The sequence below is a fragment of the Dipodomys spectabilis genome, unplaced genomic scaffold (genome assembly GCF_019054845.1).
Source record: "Dipodomys spectabilis isolate Male_0828 unplaced genomic scaffold, ASM1905484v1 ptg000228l, whole genome shotgun sequence".
Taxonomy (NCBI): domain Eukaryota; kingdom Metazoa; phylum Chordata; class Mammalia; order Rodentia; family Heteromyidae; genus Dipodomys; species Dipodomys spectabilis.
The window spans coordinates 10,870,987-10,883,214 of NW_024870905.1; the positions used below are offsets into that span (position 1 = coordinate 10,870,987).

General features: G+C 45.8%; 1 protein-coding gene across 2 annotated transcripts in view; it reads left to right on the forward strand.

Moving 5' to 3' along the window:
• The window catches only part of Ube2q2 (ubiquitin conjugating enzyme E2 Q2), a 46,661-nt gene that overhangs the window by 14,316 nt on the left and 20,117 nt on the right, over positions 1-12,228 (forward strand). For both annotated transcript variants that reach the window (XM_042697721.1, XM_042697722.1), the window contains exons 3-7: positions 2,582-2,686; positions 8,195-8,251; positions 9,217-9,357; positions 11,418-11,502; positions 11,801-11,861. In XM_042697721.1, coding sequence (XP_042553655.1) covers positions 2,582-2,686; positions 8,195-8,251; positions 9,217-9,357; positions 11,418-11,502; positions 11,801-11,861 — 449 coding nt within the window. The remainder of the gene's footprint in view (positions 1-2,581; positions 2,687-8,194; positions 8,252-9,216; positions 9,358-11,417; positions 11,503-11,800; positions 11,862-12,228) is intronic.

Sequence of the window (12,228 nt, forward strand, 5' to 3'; positions counted from 1 at the left end):
CAGCACCCAGGCCCTGAGTTCAAGCCCCACAACACACTCTCTCTGTCTCTGTCTCTCTCTGTCTCTGTCTGTCTGTCTCTCTCCCCCCCCCCCCCCACTTCTCATAAAGTTTAAGTAAGATATATAATTAGATCTAATGAATGCATTTACATGAAGGATAAATGAGCTCACCTTTCACTTTCACGGTTTCTCACAATCCAGCTTCTAGAAAATAAGCTGAATACTGCCTTCCTCATTTACACTAAAGTTGATCTTCTACTTGTTCTATCCAGCGGTTCCTTTCTAGACCTCAAATGGGCCCTTCTGAAGCATTTTGATAGTTGACTGTCCCTTGGTAGAACATTTATTATATAGTCCACTAATAAAGAGGTGGTTAAATCAAAGTAAGGGTTTTATAGTTACATCCATTATGGTTAAAAATAATACAGCCAATTTGCGTAGGAGCGCATGCAAAGGTCCGAGGCGCGCTAAGCGAAAAATGAGGCATAGACAATTGTGGGCAATCCGGTCCCTTTTGTGCACAGTGTAGTTAAAAAGAAAATCTGTGTCTGCTGGCTTATCTGTACTTTTCTTTCTTTCCTCATTGAATATAGGAAGCCATGAATACAGCACAAAAAATATTTTAAAATAGCGGTTGGCTTCCGCGTGAGGCTGTTAGTGTGGGTGTAGACGAGGGCAGGAAGCGGCCTCGTGGGCCTGGCTGTCCGCGGCCTCCGCTGGCCGGCTCCCGCTTCTGTCTCTCACTGCCTGCCCTGGTCACCTTTGACTTCCCTCCTTGTCAGCGTCTCTCTTCCCTTCTCGTCCCGTGCTTCTCCGATGGTCTCTACTTCCATGACTTAAGCCTAAGTCAGGAGCCACCGCTACACCCCAGCGCTGCTCAGACCCGTTCATTGACACATTTACCCTGAGTGGCCAGAGATCCCGCTGAAGTGCGCCATGGGTGTTTAACTAGTGACATCTCAGCTGACACCCAGCAGGTTTCCCTTATTTATTTTTGTGATTGTGGCAGATGAAATAATGAGGCTGCTCACCTGTGCCTGACCCCCAACTTCTTTTTTATAGCTCTGTCCCTGAATCCCAGAACTAATAAGTTTTGAAGACCTGTCTGTCTGCCTTGTGAATAATTCTTAAGTCCTTTCCTATGGTCTTGGTTCTCTTTCCCTCCCTCAAACACTTCATTTATTTTTTTTTGGGGGGAGGGGTAAAGTTGAAGATTCTAGAAGATGTACTCCATTTGGTGTCACCATATTGCTTCCTGCTGTAGGCCTTCTGCCACTCCTTTGCGGGGGTCTCTGGGTCCAGAGCTATGTCTCCCATCACCCAGGCTCACCTGCATTATGTACTTAGCCCAAAACAGAGCTGGCTGAGTAGGTAGCCATTCTAGCTGGGGCTTCTGCTTCTTTGAAGCCAGAGGATTTTTGTGTGATCCTAACTTCCTGCTCTGCCTTCCTCGCTTCTGCTCGCTTCTTTGTCTGCCTTGGAAAGGTCTGTTCTCTGCGTGTTTTAACCTGTTCTAATCCTGCCTCTGCCTTCTTAGTCCCTCATCAACCTGCTTCTTCCTCTTCATCTCTTTGTGGTCAGAGACACCCAGGAGAATGGCTCCTAACTAAGGGAAGTAAGCTCCAGTTTGAGGCTTGAAATATTGACCATTCTTCTTAAACTGTCCTCGTTAAATTCACAGATTGAAAAGAGTTTTAAACAGCGAAGAACATATTTTGCACACAGTTTACCTTGCTTGTTTAAAGTAAATGTACTTACCAAATAATCTGGATGAAAACAGAAATACATTAAAGAAGGGGACTATTCATAATAGTTTTCCTGGTAGGCGTTTTGGACAGGTTCTTAGTCTGTGCCATTCACTCTGGGTGGGTTGTAGCTTTTTGGTTCTGTAGACAGGGGGATCCAGGCTCACACTGCCCGGTCACACTTGCCCCTGTGCTTTTGAATGAATATGACCGTGGCACTGTGATTTTATAATCTATATACAGCAGTACTGCTGTTAGCTTCTCTTGTCCAAAGTGAGTTTCTAAGAAAAGAGGTTGGCACACAGAAGTTGGATGATGTCTGGGACACCCTTGCTCAGCCCTTTTCTTGCTGTCATTCTGCCAGGTGTCAGTTGTAGGGTTTAGAGTCTAGCCAGTGCAACTTGGTTTTGCTTTTTTGTTATTTTTTGGTACCAGTCCTGGGCTTGGACTCAAGGCCTGGGCACTGTCCCTGAGCTCTTTTGCTCAAGGGTAATGATCTACCACTTCTAACTTTTTGGAACTTTATTGGAGATGAGTCTTACAGACTTACCTGCCCATGCTGGCTTTGAACCACGATCCGCAGATCTCAGCCTCCTGAGTAGAACTACCCACTCAGACATGAGCACCAGAACATGGCTCTTTTATTTTTTTAATAGTATTTTCTTATATTAGCAGCCCTTGAAAATACCTTAAAGCCTAACTGTCCCCTGTAGGCCTCATTGAGCAGGAAAGGGGTTGTCAGGTTCTTGTGGATTGATACAGTAGTTGTAGCATTATTCAATGTCTTGTAAGGCTCCTTTTAACATAATGCTTATTTACTGAAATGTGTTTTGTAGCTTCGTCAGCAATTGAAGTGGTTGATATGTGAACTCTGCAGATTATATAACCTCCCTAAACACCTGGATGTTGAGATGCTAGATCAGCCACTCCCCACGGGTCAGGTAAAGTAATGCTTCTCCAGTGTTCACAAGCTGAAATGAACTGTCTCAACCGATGCTATGATTTTTCTTTTAATCCTCACACAACTTCATTTAGAAAAGTGGGGCTTTTGTGTTCCTGGGCCTTGCTTGGTTTTATTGTAGATTGCTAGAAATAACCTTCCCATTCTTAGGAGCTGCTGCTGTTTCTGTGAGAGCTCCAAGCACTGCTCCCCAACCCAGTGTATTGGTTTTGACTGTGTTCCTGATTTCCATAAATGCTCCCCACCCTCAGCCTGTGTCTAGTCAGTTACCTTCACCTGAAGTCCATCTGCCCCAAGTCTGGTACCTCAAGTGTCAGGACTGTCCTCTGGCCCCTCCCCCTGGCCCAACCTGTTGCTCTGCCTATCCAGGCATCCGTTCCTGACTTTCACTCCAGTCCCTGAGGACTCAGCTCTTACACCACGTACACCTACGCCTGTCCTGAAGCACTGGTTCCTCACCAGGCCTCCCTTGCCATCCTGCCCTTCTGGTATGGCTTTTTATTTTGCAGCGTCTTCCTGAGTGATTCTTAGTTGGGGGATATTAAAGAATTATGTTTTTTCTCTTTCTGTGGTCCCTCTCTTCTGGACCCCCTGGCTCTTTTGATGGATCTTGGTAGGTGGGCCTCTGGGGGGGATGTGCAGCTATCACCCCAAGGGTTTTCTTGTCTGATCTCCTAGAGTGGAATCCATCATTTCCTGGATTCTTGGCTGAGAGCTCATTTCACAATTTGTCTTGAGCATATTCTGAAGTAAAAGCTTGAGGAAGTATGGAGAACTAGTGTACTCTTGGGGTTCCAGCTTCTGAAAAAAATCACAATCTGGACAACAGTGGGTGTGCATCTTGGTTCTGCTGATTGTTTGCTTCCGCTGTTGGGTGACACCTAGCTACTGTGTGCCTCATTACCCAATTCCTCAGTGATGACCTAACTAATGCGTGTCTATCTACCTGCCTTGCTGGTTTGTTGGTGGTGGTCGTGGTGGCTGGTTCTGGGCTTGAACTCAGGTCCTGGGCACTGTCCCTGAGTTCTTTTGCTCAAGGCTTATACTCTACCACTTGAGCCACAGCTCTACTTCTGGCTTTTTGTGGTTAATTGGCGACAAGAATCTCACAACCTTGCCTGAGCTGGCTTCAAACCATTATCCTCAGCTCTCAGTCTCCTGAGTAGTTAGGATTACTGGCACCCAGCCTTTGTTTGTTTGTTTGCTTGCTTTTGCTAATGTTAGTTAAACAAAAGGGGATTTCACTGTTTCAGTTTTGTGCAATATGTTGATATTAATCTCACCCCTTTGTCAGTCTCCTTTCTCCTTCCCTTATCCCAAAACAGTATAAGCAGATTTCTTCAGTTTTCATAGTTGGAAATAATCTATTGCAGTGGTATTCATCCTCTTTCTAAATGTATTTCAAAATTATTCATACTTTTTCTCTTTCCCCTCTTGTTTCTTCTTAAGTAGTCCCTTAGATTCATATTCTTTGTTTATCCATGTATATTATATATACACACACACATATATATTATGCAAATGGGTATATTTGTATGTGCATTGTATGTACATTTGTGGGACTACGTATGTCTCATATGAGTGAAAACATACAGTACTTTCTTTTTTGAGCTTGGCTGGTCTCATTCAGCATGATGTCCTCCAATTGTGTCCATTTTCCTGCAGATTACATGATTTCATTTGTCTTTCTTGGCTGTGTACTTTTCCATAGAGTGTGTGTCTGTTGGATACCTGGGTGTTCCATTGCCTCCCTTGAGTTGCAGGACTGTGGCTCTGGTCTTATGTGGATAATAGAACATAGTTTCTGAGTTACATAACAAAATGTCCTTATAAATCATCCTTGTATTCCCATAATGAACATCATTAGAATGGGTATAATGCTTTATTTTTGGATTTCTTTTTACTGCTCTGAAGATTATAATTTATTATTATTTTTTCATGTCTCATAGACATGCCTGCTTAGGGCTGGGGCTGGCTTTAAACAGTGATCCTCAGGTCTCAGCCTCCTGAGTAGCTAGGAGGCGTGTGCCACTGGAGCCTGCCTTACTCCTCTTACTCTTCCTGTGTCCTGTTAATGAATATTGAATCTCTAGATTCCTGTTTTACATGTCCCTTAACTATTCTTTTGTTTTTAATTCTCTGGTCATCTTTCAGCCATATTGAAGGTCTTGTTTCAATTTTGTCTTCTTAAACACACCTAGTTCCATGAAGTCCACTGCCCTCTGGTTAGCTCTCTACATTTGTTTCTCCCTTTCCTCTCTTTAAAATCTCTCTCTCTCTCCCTTTTTTTTTTTTTTTGGTCGGTTGTGGGTCTTGAACTCTGGGCCTGGGCGCTGTCCTTCAGCTCTTCAGATCAAGCCGAGCACTCTACCACTTGAGCCACAGTGCCACTTCGGTTTTCTGCTGGTTTATTGGAGATAAAGAGTCTCACGGACTTTCTTCCCCAGGCTGGCTTTGAACTGTGAGCCTCAGATCTCAGCCTCCTGAGTAGCTAGGATGACAGCGAGCCACTAACAACTGGCTCTCTTTAAAAAATCTTTGCATTTTTTTTTCAGAAATTTCTTGCCCTTCACATAAGGATTCCTTCCTTCCTTCCTTCCTTCTTTCCTTCCTTCCTTCCTTCCTTCCTTCCTTCCTTCCTTCCTTCCTTCCTTCCTTCCTTCCTTCCTTCCTTCCTTCCTTCCTTCCGTGCGTTCTCTGTCTGTCTCTCTCTCTCTTTCTCTTTCGTGGGGAGGGGGATGTAGTAGTAGCTTCACAAAACTATTGTTAAATGGTCCAAGGAGATTTTCTAGTCATTTGATTTTCTTCCCTGGTCGTGCTTCCAGGCCCTCGTTGGCCTTGTCAGCGTGGCAGTTTTCTAGAGCTGGTTGCAGCCGCTGCCGCGCATGGGCGGTGCTGGTCTGTGTCTCTCGCCTGCGCGCGTTCGCGGTGCTGGGTGCTGGGCCGCGTGTCTCCCTTCTGCGAGGCGGATAGATCCGTGCTCTGGCTGTGGCTGGCGGGAAATAGCCCAGTCGCCCCAGATGGTTAAGGAGCAATAAGTTACAACAGCAGCGTGTCTTTTCTCTGTGCCTCTCTCACCCCAAGAGGTGTCCTGTGGAGGGGAATCCTTACCAGGTGTGGGGGCCAGGTACAGCAGCGGAGACGAATCCTGTGACGGTTTCCAGGGGTCCTCCTCTCTACCTGTGTCAGACCTGGCCTGCTCTTATCTTTTTATTCCCCTTAGATCCGTGCTCAGGACTCGGTGCCTGCCATTTGTTCTCATTGGCTAGCACTCTACCCAGTGAGCCACACCTCCAAGCTCTAGCGTGGAGCTCTGGCTGCAGCCTGGACCCACCTGCCTGAGCCTTCCTGCCTCTCAGCCCTTTCCGGTCCCCTTTGCTGCTTCGTTCCGACAACAATGAGCTTACAATTGGTCCCCGTCCTTTCTGTGGGTCTTGGAAGGAAGGCTGCATTACAGCTGAGTGGGATTCGTCTTAGGATTTCACTCCCTTCACTCTCATCTTTAGGTGGCGGGGCTTTATTATTCCTTTGTAAAAATGAAGGGCCAGGACAGGCACTGGTGGCTCATGCCTGTCATCCTAGCTACTCAGAAGGCTGAGATCTGAGGATCGTGGTTCAAAGCCAGACCAGGCAGTAAAGTCCATGAGACTCTTATTTCCAATGAACCACCAGAAGTGGTAGAGCACTCGCCTTGAGCTGAAGAGCTCAAGGGAAAGCACCCAGGCCCAGAGTTCAAGCCCCAAAACCAACAACAACAAAAAAGATGGGTTTACTGGACCCTGACTTGGTGGTCTACACACCTGAATTACTTTGAAATGATTCTTGAAATTCTCGGGGGTCAGTTCTGAAACGCTCATGTTCAAAAGCGTGCACCTCACCTGTGCTAGGTACCTTTAGGGCAGGTGTGTTGTTCAGATACAAAACCCCCTGGGGAACAAGAGGTTCCCTCATCTTCCTTCCTGTGCTCACTACAGTCTGGTGCAAACCTTCTGGCTCGTTGCATTGGTGTGTGCATCCGGCTCACCAACCCCCAAGTCATGGTTTTCTTAAGAATCACAGTGTTACAGATGCGTGTGCACTGCTGAGATCCTGGTTGGCTTAATTTTGTGTCTAGATCTTTGAAATATTCAGGATCCCAACTTAAGCCATGCTGATGGTTAGAGACATGTTTCTGTGCCTTGTCCTTAGGAATCTTGTATTTTGGAATTTTGCCAAGCCTGGACATGAAAGCCTTTCCTAAAAGTCCATTGAAGTTATTTGTGAATCAACAGTGAGTTGTGGTCTATAGAGACATATCCTGTAGTAAATAACATACTTTCAAAAAGAAAATTTACTCTTGAATGTGATTGTTATTTTCAACTTTTTTAGGGGTAGGGAGGGGTACTGAGGGTTAAACTCTGGGCCTGGGCACTGTCCCTTAGTTCTTCCTCTCAAGGCTGGTGCATTTGAGCCACAGCTTCACTTGTGACTTTTTGCTGGTTGATTGGAGATAAGAGTCTCAGGGACTTTTCTGTAGAGGTTGGCTTTGAACTGTGATCCTCAGATCTTAGCCTACTGAGGATCTGGAACGATAGATGTGAGCCACCAGCATCCAGCATATGCTCATTATACTTAGTTTTACGAAGTTTCTGTTCCTCTATCATGCCTGAGCTTTTAAAATGTAAGTCAGTTGAATTTATATACAACTTAAAGCATTTCAAGTAAAAAAGGTTGCCACTTCAGGAATCAGTTTGGAGTATTCATTATAAACAGAATCATATACATATAGCTATATAAATAAAATTTTCATATTTTTAAATTTTTAAAAATACTTGTTGCCTTTATTAATATATGACCAGTTGTCTTTGTTCCTAAGACAACTATTACATTGAATTATTCAGAATAGATTCTAGCCAGGCACCAGGGTCTCACATCTGTAATCCTACTACTCAGGAGGCTGAGATCTAAGGATCAGGGTTCAAAGCCAGCCTGGGAGGAAAGGCTGTGAGACTCTTATTTCCAGCTAAACACCAAAAAGCCAGAAGTGGAGCTGTGGTTCAAGTGATAGAGTGCCAGCCTTGAGTGAAAAAAGCTCAGGGACAGTGTCTATGCCGAGTTCAAATGCCAGGACTGGCGTGCGCGTGTGTGCGTGCACATGCGCATACATACACACATACACACACACACACACACAAACAATACAATAACAGCAATAAAACCAGAATGGATTCTTTTTTTAAGAAGCTGGTAACTATTATCTGGCTTTAAAAATAAGTGTTGGAAGTGGTGCTGTAGCCCAAGTGGTAGAGTGCTAGCCTTGAGCTGAAGAGCTGAGGGACAGTGCTCAAGCCCCATGACCGACCAAAAAAAAAAAAAAATCTCTAAAAATAAGTGTTCATCTTTTAATAAGCTGTCTGTCAGTAGAGCCCAAGTGAGAGAAGTTTTGTGTGTGTGTGTGTATTCTGTGGTATGTGGCATGTGTAGCCCTGGCAAATTTTTTCTGTTTCAGAATGGAGCAACGGAAGAGGTGACCTCAGAAGAGGAGGAGGAGGAAGAGATGGTGGAAGTAGGTATTTATGTATGAATCGCATTTCACAGACATCTTCTTTTTTGTTATTCTCTGGTCCCATCCCATTCCCCCCCCCCAAAAAAAAAAAAAAAAAAAAACTAGGGCTTGAACTCAAGACCTGGATGCTGTCCCTGAGCTTCTTTTTACTTAAAGCTAGCACTCTACCACTTGAGCCACAGTGCTATTTGTGTTTTTTTTTTCTTTTTTTTTTAGGTCTGGTTGTGGGGCCTGAACTCTGACTTGGGTGCTGTCCCTCAGCTCTTCAGCTCAAGGCTAGCACTCTACCACTTGAGCCACAGTGCCACTTCTGGCTTTTTTTTTTTTTTTTTGCTTATGTGGTGCTGAGGAATTGAACCCAGGACCTCATGCATGCAAGACAAGCGCTCTACCACTGAGCCACCTCCCCAGCCCATGTGGTTTTCTTCTTAGTAGTTTATTTGGCTTCTGAGTTCAAGCCCAGGACTGGCACCAAAAACCAAAAAACCCGAAAAGCAACAAACCTTTCGTGACAAACAAAAGCTAAAGGAATTCCTGACCTCTGAATGATCTATGCAGAAGTTCTGCTTCCAGAGCTCACAGGAAGACACAGGAAAGAGTAAATCCTTGGGAATGATTAGACGATGAACAGGACGAGACCTGCCATATACTACTAGCAGCTGGGAGGGAGGCGAGGGGTGGAGAGAGCGGCTTCACGTGCACTGTGTGCAGCTTCAGAATGATCATGATGACGCTCCCTCTGCTATTTATGTGTGCTTTCATAAAAGTAGTGTATTTGGTAATGGCCTTGACTATGCAAAGTTGTTCAGCAAATACTGGATACTGAAGGACAGGTCCCTCCGCTCTGAAGGTTCATTGTAGAATTTACAGGTCTCTTTTCCTGTGCCTTTTCTTTTCTAGTCAAGAATGTATAAAGTCCCAGAGAAAAGTAACTGGAAGAGCTAATGATTTAACTCTTTTTGCAGGATATAGAAGACTTGGATCACTACGAGATGAAGGAAGAAGAGCTTGTAAATGGGAAAATGGCAGAGGATGAAGGAATTGAAAAAGAAAATTTAGCAATATTAGAGAAAATTAGGAAAACTCAAAGGCAAGACCACTTAAATGTAAGTGGGTAAAAATCTGGAACCCAGATTTATGTTTATGTGTGACACTGGCACTTCATTGAGACTCCAGTCTTTCCAGGAGCTGATGGCTCATGGTTGTAAATCTGTAGCTACTCAATAGGTTAGAAAGCAGGAGGATTGAGGTTCCAAGCCAGCCGGAAATTCCTCAAAACTCTCCCCTCCCCCTCTCTCTTGTGGGTCATAGGGCTTGAACTCTGGGCTTGAACGCTGTCCTTCAGCTCTTCAGCTCAAAGCTGGCACTCGGGGCTGGGAAGGTGGCTCAGTGGTAGAGCGCTTGCCTAGCATGCATGAGGCCCTGGGTTCGATTCCTCAGCGCCACATAAGCAAAAAGAAAAAAGCCGGAAGTGGCACTGTGGCTCAAGTGGTAGAGCACTAGCCTTGAGCTGAAGAGCTGAGGGACAGTGCCCAGGCCCAGAGTTCAGGCCCCACGACTGGACCCCTCCCCCCCCCCCAAAAAAAAAAAAAAAAAGCTAGCACTCTACCACTTGAGCCACAGTGCCACTTCCAGTTTTCTGAGTGGAGATAAGAGTCTCATGGACTTTTCCTGCCTGGGCTGGATTTGAACCGTGATCCTCAGATTTTAGCTTTTTGAGTAGCTAGGATTACAGGCGTGAGCCATCGGTGCCCAGCGAGATTCCATCTCTTAACTTGTAAAAAGCCAGGCTGGGGCTGGGAAGGTGGCTCAGTGGTAGAGCACTTGCCTTGCATGCCTGAGGCCCTGGGTTCGATTCCTCAGCTCCACATAAGCAAAAAGAAAAAAGCTGGAAGTGGCGTTGTGGCTCAAGTGGTAGAGTGCTAGCCTTGAGCTGAAGAGCTGAGGGACAGCGCCCAGGCCCAGAGTTCAGGCCCCACAACCGGACCCAAAAAAAAAAAAAAAAAAAAAAAGCCAGGCTGAAGGTATGGCTCAGGTGGTAAAGCACCAGCTGTGAACAAGCAAGCCAAGCAAGAGTGTAAGCCCCAGTATGGAGGGTGAGGTAGGGTGGGAAGGGGGAGGTACCAGTCTCAGCTGGGCATGATGGTCCACACCTGTAATCTCAGCACTTGGGAGGGTGAGGTCATAGATTGTGTTACAGGTTAGCCCGGGCTATGTACCAAGACCCTGTTCGAAATCTAAAACAAGCAAAAAGCTAAACTAAAATATGATAGCTCCTCAGTTTCTCCTTCCCCATTCCATTCTTGGTGGTGGGTTCAGTGCTGTGGTTAACAGCTAGGACTCTGGCCTGGTTTAGTTCTCTGGTCTGCTGACAGCCGACAGCCGCTGTGTGCCCTGTGCAGATCACTGGACCTCTGTGTATACTTCATCCTCACACCTACCCTCAGACGTGGCCTTCATGTGTTGAGATTCAGCGTCTTTCTCCTCTATGAAACTGGCCTTCGCTTTGTCCTGCCCAGACCAAACCAAAATCAATCTTCTCATTCAATATGTCAGGATGAGGGGTTTCTAGTGGAGCTTGAACCCAGGGCCTGAGTGCTGTCCCTGGGCTCAAGGCTAGAGCTCTGCCACTTTGAGCCATAGCATCATTTCTAGTCTTTTGGTGGTTCATTGGAGATAAGGGTCACACAGACTTTCTTGCCCAAGCTGGCTTTGAACCCTGATGCTCAGATCTCAGCCTCCTGAGTAACTAGGATTACAAGCGTGAGCATCAGTGTCCAGCCTATTTTGTCTTTTTGTTGTTGTTGTTGGTCGTGGGGCTTGAACTCTGGCCTAGGTACTGTCCCTGCACTCTTCAGCTCAAGGTGAGTGGTCTACCACTTGAGCTACAATGCCACTTCCGGTTTTCTAGTGGTTTATTGGCAATAAGAGTCTCACAGACTTTCCTGCCCAGGCTGCCTTTGAACTGTGATCCTTACATCTCAGCCTCCTGAGTAGCTAGGATTACAGGCGTGAGCCACCGGCGCCCGGCTCCTATTTTGTCTTAACGTTGAGGGGCGATCTGGTTTTACAAGTCATTGTAAGCTTTTGTTGATAACAGGTTCAAATACTTTAAATCTTTCGATTTGACTCAGTGGAGTATGTTAACAGCACTTTTATGTTTCAGGGTGCCGTGTGTGGTTCAGTGCAAGCTTCAGATAGACTCATGAAAGAACTCAGGGACATATATAGATCGCAGAGCTACAAGTCAGGTAAGGGCCTGTGGGGTCTGTGCTCACTGGGCTCTGCTCTTCTGCCCTCCTGACGGTGTCCTTATGGAACTGGATGGAATATTCTGGAAGATATAGGAGATAGAATGAAATTGTTAATAATAAGGAGTTTGTGAATTTCATTAAAGAATCCCCTTAATTGTGGGCTGTAACTCTCCGTGAAGGCATTTAGTTCCTGTGGTAGTTACAGTCTAGCTTGTTGCCTTCCTTTATGTACTTACTTCAGCATGGTAGTTGTAGGGCCTCAGGATGCGTGACCACCATGTCTGTGTCTTCACAGGGATGTACTCAGTGGAGCTCATAAACGACAGCCTGTACAACTGGCATGTGAAACTTCACAAGTAAGCACCCGATCCAGGCGTGACGCTCCCAGCCGAGGGTCTCCTCTTCCCAGAGTGTTGCCTGTGCACTTTGGTGTTTAGATATTTAGACTTTCAGCCCTTCCTTCCTTTCTCCCTCCCTCTCTTCCTCCTTCTGTTCCCTCCCTCCCTCCCTTCCTCCTTCCCTCTTTTCTTCCCTTCTTACCTCCTTTCCTTTCTTCCCTTTTTCCCCCCTCTCTCCCTCTCTATTTCCCTCCCTTCCTTCTATTTGTACTGGGGCTTGAACTCAGGCCTGGCTCTGTCCCTGAGCTCTTTTGCTCAAAGCCAGTGCTCTACCACTTTGAGCCACACTTTTGGTTTTCTGGTGGTTAATTGGAGATTAAGAGTC